At 41.5% G+C, this 23,617-nt stretch overlaps 1 protein-coding gene across 2 annotated transcripts; it reads left to right on the top strand.

Annotated features, from left to right (window-relative positions):
• Positions 1-3,388: 3,388 nt before the first annotated feature.
• Positions 3,389-19,452, top strand: LOC110524368 (caveolin-1). 2 transcript variants are annotated; one of them, XM_021603952.3, is made up of 3 exons: positions 3,389-3,725; positions 4,645-4,815; positions 15,136-19,452. In XM_021603952.3, the coding sequence occupies exons 1-3, from the start codon at positions 3,690-3,692 to the stop codon at positions 15,475-15,477; spliced, it is 549 nt and encodes a 182-aa protein (XP_021459627.1). In that variant the 5' UTR covers positions 3,389-3,689; the 3' UTR covers positions 15,478-19,452. The 2 variants fall into 2 exon arrangements, with proteins under 2 accessions (XP_021459627.1, XP_021459635.1); XM_021603960.3 differs by lacking the exon at positions 3,389-3,725 and adding an exon at positions 3,756-4,540.
• Positions 19,453-23,617: the final 4,165 nt, after the last annotated feature.

Raw genomic sequence — 23,617 nt, 5'->3', positions numbered from 1 at the left:
AAAACAAACATACAGTCAATAATACAGTAGAAAAATAAGTCTATATACAATGTGAGCAAATGAGGTGAGATAAGGGAGGTAAAGGCAATAAATAGGCCATGGTGGCGAAGTAAATACAATATAGCAATTAAAACACTGGAATTGCTATATTGTATTTACTTCACCAACATGGCCTATTTCGAATTGATGAGTCCGACACGGTAGCCAACATTTTAAGGAGGGCGAGGGGGATCGGGGGGCTAACGTTCGATAACGGAACTGTGGTTTGGCTGCGTTATCTTGTGAACTGTATATTTTCTGTAACACACCTAATAGTCACTATATGGTTTTTGTTCATCCATCCCTAAGCCCCCTACATTGAGTCTGAGAACTCCCAGTGCACAGCTGGCAAGGAAAAACTCTTAGCCAAGAGATACATGCATAGTGTTAATATTAGCCCTCTGATGCAACTCTGTTCTGGGCCTGCTGCAGCTTGAACTAGGTCTTTCTTTGCAGCACATGACCATATGACTGGACAATAGTCAAGATAAGATACAACTAGAGTCTGCAGGACTTGCTTTGTGGAGTGTGGTGTCAAAAAAGCGAAAAGCATCTCTTAATTACGGACAGACCTCTCCCCATCTTTACAATTATTTAATTTAAATGTTTTGACCATGACCGTTTACAATCTAAGGTAACACCAAGTAATTTAGTCTCCACAACTTTCAGCCACACCATTCATTACCAGATTCAGCTGAGGTCTAGAATTTAGGGAATGATTTGAACCAAATACAATGCTCTTTGTTTTAGAGTGTTCAAGAGTTGTTTAGTTGTTTATTACTGGCCACCCATTCCAAAAAAGACTGCAACTATTTATTAAGGGTTTTAGTGACTTAAATAGCTATGGTTGCTGATGCGTATATGGTGGAATTATCAGCATAGATGTACACACACGCTTTGTGCAGTACACCACACTTTACATTTCTGACATTAGAGAAGCCTCTGAGTTCTATAGGATAGATATCTCTGAATCCACAATAAGGTTGCACAGCCATTACATAAGTGTTCTAAACCACCGGATATGGTCAATTCCTCATCAATCCATGGAGCCTTAACAGTTACAACAGTCAGTTTCATAACAGGTGCATGTTTATCAATAATTGGAAGAAGCAATTTCATAAATGCATCAAGTGCAGTGTCTGAAAGATGATCCTTATTAATCACATCAGACCAACACATAGTTTTAACATCATCCACATGAGAAATATTTTGTATGATCTCTTATACACTATTTTAGGTCCAGCTTTTGGAACTTTGGCTTTCCTGGATATAGCCACTATATTGTGATCACTGCATCCAATGGGTACGGATACAGATTTAAAACAACATTATACAGTATTAGTAAAAATGTGGATGATCTTGTTCCTGTAGTGTTTGTAAACACCCTGGTAGGTTGATTAATAACCTGAACCAGATTACAGGCACTGGTTACAGTGAGAAACTTCCTCTTGAGCAGACAGCTTGATGAAAACCAGTCAATATTCAGGTCCCCAAGAAAGTAGACCTCTCTGTTTACATCACTTACACTATCAAGCATTTCACGCATATTATTTAGATACTGACTGTTAGCACTTGGTGGCCTATAGAAACATAGAAAACGTTTTTAGGTATTCATTTCAAATCTGCACCAATTGAGCATTTCAGGCACACCAACATTTCCAAATACAAACATTCAAATGTTTCACAAAAGAGTGCACAACCAAATACTGCATATTTCACATTGAGTACTTCAAAAACACTGGAAAACAAATTGTTGTATGAGTAGATCACTAGGTAAATGAATTGATAGCATAATAACTCAGAACAGTAAATAAAAGGAAACTAAATGAACTGCCCATTTAAGAAACATTGACCTTTTCAAAAACACTACAGGCTACGTAGACACGGTCCTGGATCTCCTCTTCAACGAGGTCACTGTAGGAGTCTGCCCAGTGTGACAGGCCTGATGAGGAGGAGGCCATAGCTGGATTTGTTTCCGGCTTCAATCTTGGGGGTTCTTGAAGACAAGTGGGTGACTGAGGTCTGCTTGATTGAAACGGGACACGTGGGTCCCCCTCCTCTCCTGCTCCACTCCCCATCAATATCTGCAGTTGGTTGCATTTCCTGAAGCTTAAGTCATTCACTTTTACGTGATACGATCTCACAATTTGTTTCATTGTATTGTTGTTTTTTTCAAGCATTCGGACAGGAGATTAATGTTACAAATTGTACAAATCAATGGGTCCTACACAAAGTAGGGCGGCCGGGTGCCTATATTAGGCTTATGGCTCTATTTTATTTTATGTTTATGTCAAACTATGTCTCCATTATTTCTCACCTTTTATTTCTTATGAGTGTTCATGTTGATACACATTTTGGCTATGCTGGCATATTGTAAATGATCAAATAAATGTCTGATCAATAAATACACGTCTGAACATACTGTCATTTATAATGCTAATGCAGAGACACCAATAACTTGTCCAGTATACTTATTGCATGCTGTTTCAATATACATTCCCTTGTGTCTAAGCTTCTAAATTGACTCAAACTTGACTAGTTCTTGTGAAGTATATTATTGAAGTAACTGTATTCTGTAATGCTGTTTGTCTGACATCCAACAGTCCATTTTCAGCTGTTGATCATTAAAGCCTTTTGCAGAGAAAATGGGTTGAGGCATACTATTTAAGCTCAGAATGAGTAGTCTATTGTTTACCATGTCATCAATGACATGTGGCCCACTGTTTAGCTTGTTACCTGGCAACAACTACAAGGGTGTTTTAAAGAGCTGTCAGTCAACCGCCCACTCAGCCGGTTCTTTCAAGCTTCCTGATAGTTAGAGATGAGAGAGAATGTCAAATGTATTCAATTCTGAGCATTGTAATAGCATAAAGATATAATGGGTGATGTTTTGGTCATTCAAATGCTTTTTTTACTTGGGAAATAGGATGAATGTGTGGGACCTTTAAGGCAATTGTAAAATACTTAAGTGTGGTATTTTATATCACTTGCACTTCTAGAGGCCTTAACAAAGGCTTCCAAACTGGTATTCATTGATTTGCTGTAATATGTAAACACAATACCTAGCGGCCAACCTGCTTGCACCAATCCCATGCAATTATGCTAAAATTCTGTAAAATGCAAACCCCATCTCCTCAATATATGTAATTAATTCGTTAATTATTTACAATTACCATAACATTAGTACAGTAATGCTACTAATGTTTTTACAACAATACTGTTGTTTTGTGTAAGGTACAGGCAGACAGTTGCCTGTAAGTTACCATAAAAAAACAACAGCAAAAAAGATCACAGTAACATTGGATACTGTAAAATATGGTACAGTACCTTTTTTATGGTAAGTTAAAAACAGGACATGTTTTACAGTGTACACAGGTGACTACTCTGCGAATATGAAATGCATTAATTCAGTCCATGCAGATGCGCGCCGAGATTTACTCTTAGGTCTCTCCAGCTAGTTAACTAATTGTGTTTCCAATGTGCGCAACGTAAAGATAAGGCGACAGGATTTGGTAATACCCCCGGAGGAGCCCTCCAAGTCGTCACCATATTCCACACGCCTCCTGTTATTGCTTTACTTCCTCTGTTAAACTGATATTGTCTCGCTTCACTGACACACTGGTCTGTTCGCACTTCAGGCGCGGGACAGCATGACTGGTGGACTCAAGGACGGTGAAACTGACGAGGTATGGTTCTCGGTTCTCTTCTGGACACTGCTGTCCATATTTGTAAACATTTGTACGTTTTTAGAAGATATTTCATCATCTGAGAGCAAAACAGTTTATCTGGCTCATTCTCATTCTGACATTTATCGAAAATGCCATTGGAAAATTGGGAAACTTAAACTCCAAAGCCTATTTGCCAATAGTTATCTTTTTTGGCACCTAGTTGTGAACGTTACTCCCACTCCTACTGGGCGAATGTGCAAGCCAGCCCCCTCTATCCATTAGCACTGACATGAGACATTTACAGTTATTTATTCACTTGTATTTTCTATTGTGTTACTGAGTATTTGTTCGGTGGCTGTGTAATTGACCTTAGCTACCCTGCGACTTTGGGTGCAAATTAGCTTTTGGGTGACCCCCGGTACATTTACATGGATGTTGCATTATTGTAATATTGATGCTGATTAATGTGCATTGTCCCCTATAAATAAACAAACTACACTTCTTACATTCGGAGCATTGTTTATGTTTCAATCCACATAGATAATTATGCGCACAAAGTCAGTCAAAGTTGTGTTTTTTTTAGAATGTTAATTATATTAGACTAGCTAAGCAAATCGAAAAATGCACATTCCAGTAAAACTTGACGACAGTTATATGATTAGAAAATATGCTTGCGATGCCTTATGTGAAACAGGTTCTCAGTGTACAGAGCATACGGCCATCCTAATAACCATCGCATTGTGTGAGTTCTTGGTGACGACCCCTTGCGGTGAGAGACGGATATCTACTAAAGAGGGGTGTGGTGCTCTCCCTTAAAACCATCTCAGGCTGGGGTAGGCTGCTAACTCTGGTGCGCTCAGTCCGTCTATCCTCTGCTCTCTACCCGTCTCTCCACTAATTTATCCTCCGCTTCTCTTCTTTCCCTCCGGACTACAAGTCATTTCTGCACTCGCAGTTCATCAGGAAACAAGGGAACATATACAAACCAAATAACAAAGAGATGGATAACGACAGTATGAGCGGGATGAAGACGATGCAGGACGTCCACACGAAAGAGATCGACCTGGTGAACCGGGACCCCAAATACTTAAACGACGACGTTGTCAAGGTGAGTTCAAATCCGAACCAGTCCGTATACTGGATGTGGTATTATTATGCATGTTACCATTGTAATATACCCATGAGGACTGGAAATTGTCACTTGCACGATGATTGAGTAGGAGCAGTCAAATGTGCACAGCAAACTGTCAAGGGTGACCCAAAGTAGCCTACTGCGTGTGTTCAAGTTCAAGTTAGTCAGATACACGTGATATACGTGGAGGACACAATACAACAAAATGCTTACTTGCAGGTTCACCTCTCGACAAAATGCAACAACAATAGAAACGTAGCCTTATTAAGTGAATAAAATAATAATTAAAACAACTCAATGATTGAAAAATAGGATAAACATTTATCAAAAAATATGCGAAGTGGGTGGTGAGTCGCATAGCATTCTCACGTGTAACCTATACTATATGTCAGTTTGAGCTTTTTCGGGTTCATGACCCCAGTTGACTATGTTTTACAATAGGTTTGTGAAGGGGCTCAATATGTGCGTAAAAGTTGTAAGTAGCAGCAGAGCATATTCTAAATAAAATGTATTTGTCACATGTTTCATAAACAACCGTGCAATGCTTACTTAAGGGTCCTTTACCAACAATGCAGAGTGAAAGATACAGTTTTAAAAAACATTTAAAATATATAAATAGCAACATGAGGAATAAATACACAGTGAATATGGAATAACAATAAAGAGTAAAAGTAACATGGCTATATACAGGGAGCACCAGTGTGTAGTAGATGTGCATGGGAATGAGGGAGTTGAGGTAGCTATGCTTACTGAACAAAAATATAAAACTTTGAGTTACAGTTCATTATAAGGAAATTTGTCAATTGAAGTAAATAAATTAGGCCTTTCACATGACTGGGCAGGGGCACCGCCGTTGGTGGGCCTGGGCGGGGGCTAAGGCCCACCCACATGGGAGCCAGGCCGACCCACTGGGGAGCCAGGCCTAGTCAATCAGAATGATTTTTTTCCCCACAAAAGGGCTTTATTACAGACAGAAATACAATGCAAGAAAGCGTGAGTGTGGAGGTGTGTATGTGTGTGTTGGGGTGTGGGTAGAGTCCAGTGTGTGCTCATCGAGTTCATGCAAGAGGGTTAGTGCAAAAAAGGGTCAATGCAGGTCTAAATTTGATTAGCTATTTAGCAGTCTTATGGCTTGGGCGTTGATTATGTTCAGGGTGCTGTTGTTTCCAGACATGGTGCACTAGCACTGCTTACCTTGCTGTTACGAGAGAAAATTCTATGGATTGGGTGGCAGGAGTCTTTGATAGTTTTTTTGGACCTTCCTTTGACACTGCTTGGTATAGAGGTCCTGGGTGGCAGGGAGCTCGGCCCCAGTGATGTACTGGGCTGTACTCCCCATCCTCTATAGTGGCTTGCTCGCAATGGTGCAGCTGTATAACTTTTTGAGGATCTGAGGGCCCGTGTTGCTGCGGCTGCTGTCATTAGAACAGAGTGGAACATCCTTGCTCCGGTGTTGGAACAGAGGAAATATTACTCATATCCTGTTGTTGGAGCAAAACATTTCTCACAGTCCTTGTTTTTATAGTTACACAGCATCTGTTATTCAATTAGTGAGTTATTAAAAGAGAATCATTCTTTTCAAAGTAGACACAAACCACACTGTGCCCATTTTGTGTGCTTACAGTGCGTTCAGAAAGTATTCACACCCGTGGACTTTTTCCACATTTTGTGGTGTTACGGTATGATTTTTAATATATTACATTGCGATTTTGTGTCACTGGCCTACATACACTACCCCACAATATCAAAGTGTAATTATGTTTTTCAAAACGTTTACAAATGAATACAAAATGAAATGCTGAAATGTAATTGAGTCAATAAGTATCCAACCCATTTGTTATAGCAAGCCTAAATAAGTTCAGGAGTACAAATTTGCTTGACAAGCTACATAATACGTTGCATGGACTCAATATGTTTGCAATTAGTGTTTAACAGTATTTTTTTAATGACTATCTCATCTCTGTATCCACACACACAATTATCTGTAAGGTCCTTCAGTAGGCAAGTGAATTTCAAACACAGATTCAACCACAAAGACCAGGGAGGTTTTCAAATTATTCGCAAAGGGAACCTATTGGTAGATGGGTAAAACAAAGTACATAAACACACATTGAATGTACCTTTGAGCATGTGTAAGTTGTTAATTGCACTTTGGATGGTTTATCAAAGCACCCAGTCACTACAAAGACACAGGCGTCCTTCCTAACTCAGTTGCCGGAGAGGAAGGAAACCCCTCAGCGATTTCACCATAAGGCCAATGGTGACTTTAAAACAGTTACAGAGTTTATGGGCTGTGATAGGAGAACTGAGGATGGATAAACAACATTGTAGTTACTCCACAATTACTAACCTAATTGACAGAGTTAAAAGAAGGATGCCTGTACAGAATAAAATATTCTAAAATATGCATCCTGTTTGCAACAAGGCACTAAAGTACTACAGCAAAAGAATTGGCAAAGCACTTGAATTTTTGTCCTGAATACAACATGTTACGTTTGGGGCAAATCCAATACGTCACATTACTGAGTACCACTCTCCATATTTTCAAGCATAGTGGTGGCTGCATCATGTTATGGGTATGATTGTAATCGTTAAGGGCCGGGGAGTTTTTCTGGATAAAAAAAACAAAACAGAATAGAGCTAAGCACAGGCAAAATCCTAGACGAAAACCTGGTTAAGTCTGCTTTCCAACAGACACTCAGATTAATTCACCTTTCAGCAGGACAATAGCCTATAACACAAGGCCAAATCTACACTGCAGTTGCTTACCAAGAAGACCGTGAATGTTCCTGAGTGGCCGAGTTACAGTTTTGATTTAAATTTACTTGAAAATATATGGTAAGACCTGAAAATGGTTGTCTAGCAATGATCCATAACCAATTTGACAGCGCTTGAATTTTTTTTTTAAAGAATAATGGGCAAATGTTCGATGATCCATGTGTGGAAAGCTCTTAGAGACTTATCCAGATGTCATCGCTGCCAAATGTGCTTCTACCAAGTATTGACTCAGGGGTGTGAATACTTATGTAAATTACATATTTCTGTATTTAATTTTCAATAAATATCCGAACATTTCTAAAAACACATTTTTTTCATTTTGTCATTTTGGGGTATTATATGTAGATGGATGAGAGAAATCGATTTAATCCATTATGAATTCAGGCAGTAAGTCAAGGGCTATGACTACTTTACGAAGGCACTGTATGTAAAATATTAGTTTGTTGAGAGAAAGCTTGGCTGAAAGAGCGCTGATGTAGGCTCTAGTGAAAACCACCTGTCGTGTGTGGTGGGAAGAGAACAGCAGCTGCCACAAAGTCAGAGGCTGCTTCCCAAATGGCACCCTATTCCCAATGGCCCTGGTCAAAAGTAGTGCACTAAATAGGGAATAAGGCGCCATTTTGGATGCAGTCACAGCCCATGTCCATCGCCATGTCCAGCTGGGTTATTTATTCATATGTAAGGGGTCACTGGGAGAGTGTCAGGCATTTGATGTAGTGAACTTTGATTCATAAAACATGAAAACACCCACATAGGTGAGGTATCTTATAGATCTGAGGGCTCTTCAGCATGCTTATAGAGAAGGGAACTCAACATGTACTGTACTGCACTGACAGAAATGACTACTGATTGGTTGAAAGAAATTGATAATAAGAAGGTGGGAACTGTACTGTTAGATTTCAGTGCAGCCTTTGATATTATTGACCCTGTCCTGTTGTTGAGATCTTATGCGTTATGGCTTTTCAACCTCAGCTCTGAATCCATGATATGGCAATCTATCTAATAGAACTCAGAGGGTTTTCTTTTAAAGGAAGCTTCTCTAATGTCAAACATGTAAAGTGTGGTGTACCGTAGGGCAGATCTCTAGGCCCTCTACTCTTTTCTATTTTTACCAATGACCTGCCGCTGGCATTAAACAAAGCATGATTCAACTATATATGCATCAGCAACCACAGCTAATAGTGGTGTAATGGACCGTAGTTGATCCGTGATCCGTACGGATCACCCCCCATGGTTCGGCATGCATGTGAACATGCAAATCATTTGTAAAGTTTAACCATCAGCGTGAAATACCGTTTTACTGCCACTGTTACTTTTAAAGTAATAATTCCCTAAATCTCTACGCAGAGTTGCAGTGAAAAGTAAAAGACAAGACAGATGCTTGCTGTGTTTTACTCTGAAGCCTGAAGGCTAATTTTATTATTTTTTTAAAGCAGTTGTGTGTACTGTTCACGTGAACGTGGCATGTTGAACCTGGTGGACAACACCATTACCGTGTGTAGACATTGTGCCACAAGAAATCCGTATCATCATGGAAATACATTGAGCATGGCCACACATTTCAAGCGTTATCACCCTGGTGTGTCAGTGACGGGAGCCAACTCAGCCAAGAGACAACAACTTCTCACGGCGGCATTTAAGCAGCCTTTTGCTGCAGAATCAGACCGGGCTAAAGCCATCACCAAATCTGTTGGGATGTTTATCGCTGCAGACATGAGGCCATACTCTGTTGTAGAGTATGGCCTCACGCTACGAAATTCCCTTATTCCCTTATTCCCACTTCAGTATTAAGGTCGTGCCAGATCTTTATGAAGAGGAATTTTATTACAATGGGTTCAGTCATAGGAAAATATTCTACCAGGGAACCCAACTCATGTGAGGAGAATAACATTATTCCAACCGTGGAGGTTTCTTACATGTGAATCTGTAAATGAGATTTTTCACATGATTGATTTTCAAAGTTTTTCACATGTGAAAATGCATATCCAATTTTCACATGTGGAAGCGCAAATTTGTGAAACTGAAACTGAAAACATGTTATTCTGCTCACGTGAAAAGGTGATGTTAACATGTTAATTCTAAATGAAATACATGTGAAAATATGGTTTTGTGTGTGAAAGTTAAGCTCAACATGTGAAAACCGCTATTTCACATGTTTTTTTTGCAAGGGACACACACACACACACAAGTCCCGCATACATACAGACATACAGTCACAAACACACACAACACACACAAACAATGTACACTACTCTCTCTCCTTTTGCAGAACCAGTAGACTGTTGACTTTTTTTAGCAGTGATCTTATAGTTAGAATTTCAACAGCTGCACTCAATTGGTCACATCAAAGAATCAACATCCATGCAGAGTTTGCCTTGGGAATATATTTTCCTCTCATAAAGCTGAGTTCTTTATATAGCGCAGTCAGTGGAGTGGAGTGGCTCTAGCAGTGGCCCCAAAGCCACGCAGTCTTCTGTTAAACCATAATGGGGCTAATCTGGGCAGAGTAGACACACCCACAGCCACGCCGCACGGGAACCACAGCAGTGATCGGTTCGCTAACTAGCCGCTAGCTAACATCTCCCTGCCAAATGCTCCAGTATCCTGGGAGGCACATTATAGTGGGAAATGATTATGTTCAGGCTCAATGGAGTAGCTGAGGCAGGGATTCCCTTAGATTGTCCAGGTGGGGTGCAAACAAAGGCCCCAAATCAACATGATTTATTAAGCAACAAATTCAATTAAATAAATGAAAGTCACATCAAACCCCTTTAGGTGGGAGGAAACAGAGCGAGGCAGGGGTTGTCCGCCACACCTATACAATAGTAACGGAAACACTGGACTGAGGCATTCTGCAATCTAGGGACAAAATGAAAAAAATACATTACAGTTGTCACTCCAGATTGACGCCAACAAGACTGGTCACATGTTGAACCTGAGAATGGTTCGAGTTTGTTTTATTGTATGTCCAATCCCTAAAGGGGCGACAGGTACTGAGACGAACAGTTGAAGTCGGAAGTTTACATACACCTTAGCCACATATTTAAACTCAGTTTTTCACAATTCCTGACATTTAATCCTGGTAAACATTCCCTGTCTTAGGTCAGGTAGGATCACCACTTTATTTTAAGAATGTGAAATGTCAGAATAATAGTAGAGAGAATTACTTATTTTAGCTTTTATTTCTTTCGTCACATTCCCAGTGGGTCAGAAGTTTACATACACTCAATTAGGATTTGGTAACATTGCCTTTAAATTGTTTAACTTGGGTCAAACGGTTCAGGTAGCCTTCCACAAGCTTCCCACAATAAGTTGGGTGAATTTTGGCCCATTCCTCCTGACAGAGCTGGTGTAACTTAGTGAGGTTTGTAGGCCTCCTTGCTCGCACACGCTTTTTCAGTTCTGCCCACAAATGTTCTATAGGGTTGAGGTCAGGACTTTGTGATGGCCACTCCAATACCTTGACTTTGTTGTCCTTAAGCAATTTTGCAAGTATGCTTGGGGTCATTGTCAATTTGGAAGACCCATTTGCAACCAAGCTTTAACTTCTTGACTGATGTCTTGAGATGTTGCTTCAATATATCCACATAATTGTCCTACCTCATGGTGCCATCTATTTTGTGAAGTGCACCAGTCCCTCCAGCAGCAAAGCACCCCCACAACATGATGCTGCCACCCCCGTGCTTCACGGTTGGGATGGTGTTCTTCGGCTTGCAAGCCTCCCCCTTTTTCCTCCAAACATAACGATGGTCATTATGGTCAAACAGTTCTATTTTTGTTTCATCAGACCAGAGGACATTTCTCCAAAAAGTATGATCTTTGTCCCCATGTGCAGTTGCAAACCGTAGTCTGGCTTTTTTATGGCGGTTTTGGAGCAGTGGCTCCTTCCTTGCTGAGCGGCCTTTCAGGTTACGTTGATATAGGACTCGTTTTACTGTGGAAATAGATACTTTTGTACCTGTTTCCTCCAGCATCTTCACAAGGTCCTTTGCTGTTGTTCTGGGTTTGATTTGCGCGTTTCACACCAATGTACGTTCATCTCTAGGAGACAGAATGCGTCTCCTTCCTGAGCGGTATGACAGCTGCGTGGTCCCATGGTGTTATACTTGCATACTATTGTTTGTACAGATGAACATGGTCCCTTCAGGCATTTGGAAATTGCTCCCAAGGATGAACCAGATTTATGGAGATCTACAGTTTTTTTTCTGGGGTCTTGGCTGATTTCTTTTGATTTTCCCATGATGGCAAGCAAAGAGGCACTGAGTTTGAAGGTTGGCCTTGAAATACATCCACAAGTGCACCTCCAATTGACTCAAATGATGTAAATTAGCCTATCAAAAGCTTCTAATGCCATGACATCATTTTCTGGAATTTTCCAAGCTGTTTAACGGCACAGTCAACTTAGTATATGTAAACTTCTGACCCACAATGAGCTATAAGTGAAATAATTTGTCTCTAAACAGTTGTTGGAAAAATGACTTGTGTCATGCACAAAGTAGATGTCATAATCGACTTGCCAAAACTATAGTTTGTTAACAAGAAATTTGTGGAGTGGTTGAAAAACAAGTTTTAATGACTCCAACCTAAGTGTATGTAAACTTCCGACTTCAACTGTATGTATCTAGCATACCATGACTTGCAGGATATTATAAGTCATTCCCATAGTCATGCACAAGAGCAACCTTTGAGTCTGCCCCAGTAAGACAGTATTAGTAGCAGCAGTCATGCTGTCTGGCTTTCAGAATGAGTGAGGATCCCTTCCAAATAACATAGGTGTAACGGTTCTCTTCTTCCTCTTCCTCTGAAGTAGAGGTGTAGCAGGGATCGGACCAAGACGCAGCGTAGTTATAATTCATGGTTCTTTTAATAACGAAACTATACATGAAATAGACTACAAAACAAGAAACATGAAAACCCGAAACAGTCCCGTGTGGTACAAACACTGACACAGGAGACAACCACCCACAAAACCCAACACAAAACAGGCTACCTAAATATGGTTCCCAATCAGAGACAATGACTAACACCTGCCTCTGATTGAGAACCATATCAGGCCAAACATAGAAATAGACAAACCAGACACACAACATAGAATGCCCACCCAGCTCACGTCCTAACCAACACTAAAACAAGGAAAACACACAAGAACGATGGTCAGAACGTGACAATAGGGGTATTTCTAGTGAAGAATCTTGTTCTCTGTTCAGTTATCAATAGCAAAGTAATAACCCCCTATGAACACAAAATATTTTCAGCTCATGTTTATGTATTTCTAAATTGGGCTACAGAAAAACATAGGCACAAGAGGCACCCTTGCTTAAAATTAAAACATGAATTTTTATAACCCCAAAAATACATCTGCAAAAATATACATCTGGTTTCCGGACACATGTACAGTTCTTTCGAACACTACAAGCTTGGCACACCTGTATTTGAGAGTTTCTCCCATTCTTCTCTCCAGATCGTCTCAAACTCTGTCAGGTTGGATGGGGAGCATTGCTGCACAGCTATTTTCAGGTCTCTTCCAGAGATGTTCGATTTGATTCAAGTTTGGGCTCTGGCTGGGCCACTCAAGGACATTCAGAGACTTGTCCTGAAGCCACTCCTGCGTCGTCTTGGCTGTATGCTTAGGGTCGTTGTCCTGTTGGAAGGTGAACCTTCACCCCAGTCTGAGGTCCTGAGCGCTCAGGAACAGGTTTTCATCAAGGATCTCTCTGTACTTTGCTCTGTTCATCTTTGCCTTGATCTTGACTAGTCTCCCAGTCCCTGCCGCTGAAAAACATCCCCGCAGCATGATGCTGCCACCACCACGCTTCACCGTAGGGATGGTGCCAGTTTTCCTCCAGACGTGACGCTTAAGGCCAAAGAGTTCAATCTTGCTTTCATCAGACCAGAGAATCGTGTCTTTTGGTGCCTTTTGGAAAACTCCAAGCGGGCGGCTATGTGCCTTTTACTGAGGAGTGGCTTCATATCTACATGTAAATACACTCAATATGAGCCGTCGTTTGTAAAAAATAAAACTTTTTAAAACCCAAAACCTTTATAACGGAAATAAAAACAATCTTCCAAAACGGCATCTTGTTCTCATTGACTTGTATACTTAGCTTGGATACAGTCATGTAAATGGGAAAATCTCCCTTGTTTTTCACTCAGTGTTAACAATTCAATTATACATCAAAATAACCCAAAAACAAAACAGTTTAGTGTAAACTGTTATCTCTAGATTTTGAAAACGTAACCACGAGTACAACCTGGAAAAAAAATATACAAAATGAAGGAGACAGAGAGCTAGCGTCTCTGTTCTTTTCAATGGGCTTCTTCCAACAGTCACGGAGCGGCATACAAAGAAGAGAGGCACGCGTCTGCAGCAGTAACACTCTGAATGCCTCCACCTAGTAGTAGCGCTTAAGTATGCATATATATCAATGCAACACCATAATAATGGAGTGGATGGCTCGTAAATAATAAATCATTATTTTTAAACACACTTGAATTATCATACTCGGGTAGTCTAAGTAACCTTTTTGAAAACAACCATTTCACATGTGAAACTGCAAATTTCAAAAAACAATTGTAAGGGTACATACAGTACAGTACTCAAGATGTAAGGCCTCTGGGGAAATTAAATGGACGTTGCTGGGTCTTGTGGCTTAAAATAATAATATGATTTATTATTACAGGGCTGTAATCACCAACTTTTATTTTATGCTATAAGTTTAGCACGTTCAGTTTAGGAACCCCTTTGTGTACACAGAAAGAGCTGGTAGGAATGTGTTCTGAATAAAATGTTCAATCTCATATCAAAAATGAACTTTTACTCTGCACTAGATACAGGTGTTAAACCCTCTGACAGCAACACGTCTCTCGCAGACAAAACACACGCGCAATTACTTCGGAGGCACGTAGCAAACCCGTCGACCACCTGAGAAGTGTTTTTACACTGAAAATAAATACATTTCATGGTTTACCTGGGACCCAGACTCTTGACTAGTCTTCATGTAAAGATGTAGGATCTTCATTTGATCACCCTTTTGTTACAGGAAATTTCTTGATTTGATTTGACCTAACAAAAAAATGATCAACCCCTATAAAAAAATGTCCATGATGTATAATCCACACAATAATTCACATTTCCTGTTATTATTTTCCTGCTTTGAGAAACTGGTTAGTGTTGCACCATCTTGGGAGTATAGTGCTGCTTATTTGCCCTCTGACTCAGACAATTCTGGCACTGTGGCTCTGTCTTTTGTATCAGCTCTGTCTGTCAGGAATTGTGAAAAGATGGTTTAGGATGGTAGAGAGAGTACAGAGGGTAAGGAGGGAATCACAAAAATGTTTGTTGTGGGGGTGGGTTGACCTGGTTGACCTTCTGTACCAGTCACTATGAGGAGGCATAAATCTCTTGTAATACTTTTTTGCACATTTTTAGAAATAGGTTATTCTTTATCTATGTTAGTTGCTTTGACAGTGGCTGTCTAATGAACCGTTATTGATTCAGTGATTCTCTTCTCCCGTCAGGTGGAGTTCGAGGATGTGATCGCGGAGCCTCCAGGGACATACAGCTTCGATGGCGTGTGGAAGGCCAGCTTCACCACCTTCACGGTGACCAAGTACTGGTGCTATCGTCTCCTTACCGCCCTGGTGGGAATCCCGCTGGCGCTGGTCTGGGGCATCTTCTTCGCCATCCTGTCCTTCATCCACATCTGGGCGGTGGTGCCGTGCATCAAGAGCTATCTGATCGAGATCCACTGTGTCAGCCGTGTTTACTCCATCTGCATCCACACCTTCTGCGATCCTCTGTTTGAAGCCATGGGCAAGTGCTTCAGCAGCGTCCGCATCAGCACCACCAAGGGGGTGTAGAAGAAGAGGAGGAAGAAGAGGAAAATGAATGGAGGATGTGGGGAGGATGGTGGGAATGAGGTGAGGGCTAGAAACCATCAGATTTTAAAGGGAGAGAAGACACCTGAAGAAACTGAAAGAAAAGAGAGGGAGCAACCTTTTTTGATAAAAGAAGAGGGTGAGACATTTCTAGAGCTGTGGGCGGGATGTTGGCGGTGAGGGGGCGGAGACACAGAGAGTACCTTGCCCCGCCTCTCTTTCTCCGTCTCCCTCAACGACTATTGTTTCTCTCTCCAGTGCTGGTTTAACTAACAGGGGCACATGATTATGTCAAGTCATTTCTTGGGGTCTTTGTTTATATTTTTAATTTAGTTTTTTGTTAGTGTTGTTTATCATTGCAGGAGCACCACCACGCTAGCCACCCCACCCCCCCTCCATTATTCCTAACATTATTCCGAAATGTTGTGTGATCCTCTCTCTGATTACAGCTTGTTGAATGAAGGGTATGATTGGTTGAATTATTGATTGATTGATTAGTTAGTTAATTGATTGATAGGCTCATATGATGGATTTTGGTGTCCTCTTTGCTGGGTTTGTGTTCCTATTTTTGGGAGGGTAATGCTTTGGGTGCGGGGGAAGGGATATCCCTGTGCCTGTCCCATTGCGTTGTTTGGAGAGAGTTGACAAATCCCACCTGACACAGCACAAAATCATAGAGCCAAAACCCTCTCAACACCCCTCTCTCAGTCCCACTACCCCCCCCCCCCCCCCCCACCTGACCCCCTCACACACCCTCCACCCCGCTATGCCTGCCATGACTCCGAGTCTGAAACACTGAACCTGCCCTTGTTTCTGCATGCACCACCACCTCTGCAAAGCCACCGAGCCAACCAACACGCCACTGTCAGTCTGCATGTCCTGACAGACAGACATACAGGCAGGCAGACACACGGGTATAAGACAACCACCTGATGACATCATAATCACTCTCTCCATCAACACTGTTTTGTTCCAGCTCCAATCCAAGAAAGAGAGATGAAATTCTATGACAACAACCAAGTCTACGAACGGAACAGCCTTCATGGTATATACCATTTTTCTATGTGACCGAGGATGTTTTTTCATGTTTGCCTTTGAATCTCAAAAAAATATCACTTGAAGTTTGTTTCATTACATTCACACCTGTGGGATCTTCTTTTAAACCACGTGAGGTCTCTTCTCTGTATAGGGAGGGTTGAACTTTCAATGTTGATGCGCATTTGCTGTAGCCGTAGCTAAATAACCATGCTTTATCTACACTCTATGAAGAACTTTTTGTTTTGAGCTTTGTTTGCCCAATGTATGCAACTTTTGAGTTGCGTTGTCTTTAAAAAAAAAAATGGTTTACTCCACTGTGAGTTTTGAGTTTATTCCCTGATTGAATAGTATGGTCTGGTGTAGACTTCTGCTTATTGACTGTCGTCCGCAGGAGGCTGCTGAGGCGAGGACAGCTCATAATGGCTGGATGTGTTCGATACCATTTAATCCGTTCCAGCCATTACTATGAGCCCGTCCTCCCTAATTAGTGCCACCAGCCACCTGTGCTCTCGACAGCTCCAACCAAGGACTACAGTGCCCTCAGAAAGTATTCAGACCTCTTCACTTTTTCCACATTTTGTTACATTACAGCATTATTCTAAAATTGATTAAATTATTTAAAAAACCTCATCAATCATCAGACTGTCCTCATCAATCTACACACAATGCCCCATAAGGACAAAGCGAAAACAGGTTGTTTGACATTTTTGCAAATGTATTAAAAATAAAAAACTGAAATACCTTATTTATATAAGTATTCAGACCCTTTGCTATGAGACTCAAAATTGAGATCAGGTGCATCCTGTTTCCATTGATCATCCTTGAGATGTTTCTACAAATTGGAGTCCATCTGTGGTAAATTCAATTGATTGGACATGATTTGGAAAGGCACACACCTGTCTATATAAAGGTCCCACAGTTGACAGTGCATGTCAGAGCAAAACCAAGCCATGAGGTTGAAGGAATTGTCCTTAGAGCTCCGACACCGGATTGTGTCGAGGCACAGATCTGGGGAAGGGTACCAAAACATTTCTACAGTATTGAAGGTCACCAAGAACACAGTGACCTCCATCATTCTTAAATGGAAGAAGTTTGGAACCACCAAGACTCTTCCTAGAGCTGGCCGCCCAGCCAAACTGAGCAATCGGGGAGAAGGGTCTTGGTAAGCGAGGTGAGCAAGAACCCAATCGTCACTCTGACAGAGCTCCAGAGTTCCACTGTGGAGATGGGAGAACCTTCCAGAAGGACAACTCTGCAGCACTCCACCTATCAGGCCTTTATGGTAGAGTGGCCAGACAGAAGTCACTCTTCAGTAAAAGGCCCATGACCGCCTCTAGGAGTTTGCCAAAAGGCACCTAAATACTCTCAGACCATGAGAAACAAGATTCTCTGGTCTGATGAAAGCAAGATTGAAATCTTTAGCCTGAATGCCAAGCGTAATTTCTGGAGGAAACCTGGCGCCATCCCTACTGTGAAGCATGGTGGTGGTAGCATCATGCTATGGGGATGTTTTTCAGCAACGGGGACAGGGAGACTAGTCAGGATTGATGGAAAGATGAACGGAGCAAAGTACAGAGAGATCCTTGATGAAATCCTGATCCAGAGCGCTCAGGACCTCAGACTGGGGCGAAGGTTCACCTTCCAACTGGACAACGACCCTAAGCACACATTCAAGACAATGCAGAAGTGTCTTTGGGACAAGTCTCTGAATGTCCTTGAGTGGCCCAGCCAGAGCCGCTTCTAGTACCCAAACGAACATCTCTGGAGAGACTTGAAAATAGCTGTGCAGCGACGCTCCCCATCCAACCTGACAGATCTTGAGGATCTGCAGAGAAGAATGGGAGGATCTCCCCAAATACAGGTGTGCCGAGCTTGTAGCGACATACCCAAGGAAACTCGACATTGTAATCACTGCCAAAGGTGCTTCAACAAAGATCTGAGTAAAGTGTCTGAATACTTGTGTGAACGTGATAATTCATTTTTTTTTTATAAATTAGCAAACAGTTCTAAAAAAAACAGTTTTTGAGGGGGAAAAACTATTTCATAAATCTTATAATAACGCTGTAACAATAACAAAATGTGGAAAAAGTCAAGTGGTCTGAATACTGTCCGAATGCACTGTAGGTCTTCCACCCCTGAAATCACTGCTGTTTGATAGCAAATGGGGGCATGTTTTTTAATATACTGACATGAAGCACACTTTGTTTGCGTCCCAAATGCCCCCTATATAGTGCATTATATAAGGAATACCTGCTCTCTGTGAGGATGGTAAATATTAGCACGTTGCTTAATTGAATGAAAAAGGTCATATGTATTTTTATATTAAAATGACATTTTCCTTCCCTTGCTTTTACTGTACAATCTCACGTCACTGTGCACATTAAAATGTAATATAATCCCATCTGCTAGTGATGCTTGCTTGTTAGGTTTGTTTTGTTTTCTTTTGTTTTGGTTTGTAAATCTCTCATTGAGGAGAGGTGAATTGTTGTCATATGATTCTGACCTTCTTTTGTCCATAGATAGAATGTGATATTTAGACTATATTGTGCAAATACACCTACACTACCGTTCAAAAGTTGTCACGTAGAAATGTTCTTGTTTTTGAAAGAAAAGCACATTTTTTGTCCATTAAAATAACATCACATTTCTCAGAAATACAGTGTAGACATTGTTAATGTTGGAAATGACTATTGTAGCTGGAAAGGGATAATTTTTTATGGAATCTCTACATAGGCATACAGAGGCCCATTATCAGCAACCATCACTCCTGTGTTCCAATGCCACGTTGTGTTAGCTAATCCAAGTTTATCATTTTAAAAGGCTAATTGATCATTAGAAAACCCTTTTGCAATTATGTTAGCAAAGCTGAAAACTGTTGTTCTGATTAAAGAAGCAATAAAACTGGCCTTCTTTAGACTAGTTGAGAATCTGGAGCATCATCATTTGTGGGTTCGATAACTGGCCAGAAACAAACCTTTCTTCTGAAACTCGTCAGAGAAATGAAGGCTATTCCATGCGAGAAATTGCCAAGAAACTGAAGATCTCATACAACGCTGTGTACTACTTCCTTCACAGAACAGCGCAAACTGTCTCGAACCAGAATAGAAAGAGGAGTGGGAGGCCCCGGTGCACAACTGAGCAAGATAACAAGTACATTAGTGTCTAGTTTAAGAAACCGACGCCTCACAAGTCCTCAACTGGCAGCTTCATTAAATAGTACCCGCAAAACACCAGTCTCAATGTCAACAGTGAAGAGGCGACTCTGGGATGCTGGAGGCAGTGTTCCTCTGTCCAATGTCTGTGTTCTTTTGCCCATCTTAATATTATATTTTTATTGGCCAGTCTGAGATATGGCTTTTTCTTTGCAGCATCCCGTAGTCGCCTCTTCACTGTTGACGTTAAGACTGGTGTTTTGCGGGTACTTTTGCTGGCCTCCTTGCTGTTCAAACTTGCAAACTGTTCCAAAGAGGAGCTTTGTCTGGGTCAGAAGACTATCCCTAAGGTAAAAACAATGTAATGTTGAGGCTACCAGTGGCAGACTTACCATCTCAGGTCTCACATCATCAGGGGCCTCATGAACTGGGCATGATTTTTTACATAATACAAGGGATGTAGGGATGGAGTACTTCCAGCTAGATGGGGAGGCGTTCTCCTGCATTGCCATGGTGACCCAAAACCATAACCCAGTGAAATTGGGAATCAGCTCAGACCTGGGCTGCACACTAAGTACACAGACTGGCCTCTGCCTGGGGCCTCCAAATCACTATGTGCTGTTGTAGCCTGGTGGCTACAACATCATTCTTCACCTGTGCTGTAAGATTGAGCAGTGTTTATGAATTAGATATACACACAGACTTAGACTCTTATCACCCCACTTGTGTTGACAATACCTTTGAAAAAGTTGCTCTATTTGGCCATTTACTGACCTTTGCATTGACAGATATGTTCTGCAAAGCGGATGCTAGTCAGTCATACATCAATTCGGTTTAAAACAAGTTTGCAAACAAGGAGACACCTCTCACACAGAAACATGTCTAACAGGCCTCTTGGAGACGGGCCCTTTATATTCTGATCCGTCACTACCTAATGTTCTGTAAAGACTAGTCTGAGAGGCTGGGAGGAAGACACAACATCTGGTTACAGAATAACACAGTGTCACAGAGACATTATCAGCATGCCCTCGGCTCAGTGTGGCTTTTTATTTGATTTTATATGGTCTTAACTGGGAGTACACACGTGCCTCAACTATGCTGTCATACAGCTTTACAAGTACCTGATACTCTGCAGACCCCGTATCGACAGACTACACTGCTGTACAGCTTTACAAGCACCTGATACGCTGCAGACCCCGTATCGACAGACTACACTGCTGTACAGCTTTACAAGCACCTGATACGCTGCAGACCCCGTATCGACAGACTACACTGCTGTACAGCTTTACAGGTACCTGATACGCTGCAGATCCCGTATCGACAGACTACACTGCTGTACAGCTTTACAAGTACCTGATACGCTGCAGACCCCGTATCGACAGACTACACTGCTGTACAGCTTTACAAGCACCTGATACGCTGCAGACCCCGTATCGACAGACTACACTGCTGTACAGCTTTACAAGTACCTGATACGCTGCAGACCCCGTATCGACAGACTACACTGCTGTACAGCTTTACAAGTACCTGATACTCTGCAGACCCCGTATCGACAGACTACACTGCTGTACAGCTTTACAAGTACCTGATACGCTGCAGACCCCGTATCGACAGACTACACTGCTGTACAGCTTTACAAGTACCTGATACTCTGCAGACCCCGTATCGACAGACTACACTGCTGTACAGCTTTACAAGTACCTGATACTCTGCAGACCCCGTATCGACAGACTACACTGCTGTACAGCTTTACAAGTACCTGATACTCTGCAGACCCCGTATCGACAGACTACACTGCTGTACAGCTTTACAAGTACCTGATACTCTGCAGACCCCGTATCGACAGACTACACTGCTGTACAGCTTTACAAGTGCCTGACACTGCAGATCCCTTACAGACAGGCTCGCCCGAATGCACAGTTAGCGCCTCTCAGAATATGGACCACACACACAGCTGACATGACTCTCCCTGAGAGACATGCTTTTCCCACCCCGCAGGTACCGTGTTCACAGGCGAGGCTGTTGGGCGGCCTCAGGAGTGGCATATACTAGTATCCCATTTTAAAATGTTGACCACAATGCAACCAAGATGGATCTATTGACAATACAGTGAGGCTCCTTTCACCAAAATACGTGGAAATCTTTAGATACCACGGGAAGGCAACCTCTCAGTGAGAGAAACCACAGAAGGCTCCACAACAGAGGAGTACACACGTTTGTTTGCCTCACCTGCAGAGAGAGGATTCTGAAGCTTCGCTCAACGAACATGGCTGAATACCTTAACATCCCATCCTCGTTGCCAAACTGTGAAGGGGATTTTCAGGTGAACAAAAGAGCAGAGCAGTAAATACCAGCCCGAGAGGCCCATTATCAGCATGCCCTCGGCTCAGTGTGGCGTCAAACTTTAACCATAACATTCAACACGGGCAGAAATTACAGGGGAGGAATTCATCAAATTATTCCCCATTACAAGATTTTACTCACAAAGAATCCTAATATTTAGTTTTCATCATCATTGTAATACGTTTTTTTTACCAGACATGAACCGTCTTCCTTCAATTAGTTTGCATTCAAAGACATACCATGCTTTTCAGAACTATGATTTCAGATATCTATTCATAATAATAACGGCAAAGCAATTCATATTGGGGCTGGCCTCAGTGCTCACATCCTATGTAACCCCTGACAGTTCCAGGAACTACACTGACATTACTAGGAATCAGAAATGGTGCATACTATGTATACAGAGGTATGTATACTATGTATACAGAGGTTCAATTCAAATGACTGGATGCCAGAGACTATTTGAACAAGATACATATACATGCTGAACTGTTCCTGGCCCTCTCTCTGATATAACTCAGCCATATTGGACAGGAAAGTATGGGGCCTAGAGATGTTTAAGTATAGTAGCTATGTGCTGGGGTCATTATGCACTCAAATAATTCTGCCTCTCTCTCTCTCTCTTTCTCTCTCTCTCTCTCTCTCTCTCTCTCTCTCTCTCTCTCTCTATGATCTCTCTCTTTCTCTCTCTCTCTCTATGATCTCTCTCTCTCTCTTTCTCTCTCTCTCTCTCTCTCTCTGATCTCTCTCTCTCTCTGATCTCTCTCTTTCTTTCTCCCTCTCTCTCTCTCTGATCTCTCTCTCTCTATGATCTCTCTCTCTCTCTCTATGATCTCTCTCTCTCTCTGATCTCTCTCTCTCTATGATCTCTCTCTCTCTCTCTCTCTCTCTATGATCTCTCTCTTTCTCTCTCTCTCTCTCTCTATGATCTCTCTCTTTCTCTCTGATCTATTTCCACCTTTCAATCCTTTACAATAAAGCAGTAGCCCTTTCCTGCAGTGAAATGACCAAAAACCTGCAGAAAATCTGGTGCTTCTGTCAAATGGTTTTGCTATATTTCAGTCTTCTGTCATGTACACTACCGTTCAAAAGTTTGGGGTAACTTAGAAAAGTCCTTGTTTTTGAAAGAAAAGCACATTTTATGTCCATTAAAATAGCATCAAATTGATCAAAAATACAGTGTAGACATTTGTTTATGTTGTAAATGACTTGTAGTTGGAAACGGCAGATTTTTTATGTAATATCTACATAGGCGTACGGAGGCCTATTATCAGCAACCATGATAATGGTTGTGTTCCAATGGCAAGTTGTGTTAGCTAATCCAAGTTTATCATTTTAAAAGGCTAACTGATCATAAGAAAACCCTTTTGCAATTATGTTAGCACAGCTGAAAACTGTTGTGCTGACTAAGGAAGCAATAAAACTTGCCTTCTTTAGACTAGTTGAGTATCTGGAGCATCAGAAATAGTGTGTTCAATAACAGGCTCAAACTGGCAAGAAACAAACCTTTCTTCTGAAACTCGTCAGTCTATTCTTGTTCTGAGAAATGAAGGCTATTCCATGTGATACATTTCCAAGAAACTGAAGAT

This window comes from Oncorhynchus mykiss, chromosome 1 (assembly GCF_057628025.1).
Source record: "Oncorhynchus mykiss isolate SJ-2025 chromosome 1, ASM5762802v1, whole genome shotgun sequence".
Classification (NCBI taxonomy): Eukaryota; Metazoa; Chordata; class Actinopteri; order Salmoniformes; family Salmonidae; genus Oncorhynchus; species Oncorhynchus mykiss.
Note: the sequence above shows the minus strand (reverse complement) of the source record. Positions and strands in the feature narration are given on the sequence as shown.

Excerpts from the sequence above, each read along its gene's own strand:
- LOC110524368 (XM_021603952.3), top strand. The coding sequence starts at position 3,690 with ATGACTGGTGGACTCAAGGACGGTGAAACTGACGAG. Across the intron at positions 3,726-4,644 it reads AGGACGGTGAAACTGACGAG|TCATTTCTGCACTCGCAGTT; the intron begins GTATGGTTCTCG and ends CCGGACTACAAG. Across the intron at positions 4,816-15,135 it reads TAAACGACGACGTTGTCAAG|GTGGAGTTCGAGGATGTGAT; the intron begins GTGAGTTCAAAT and ends TTCTCCCGTCAG.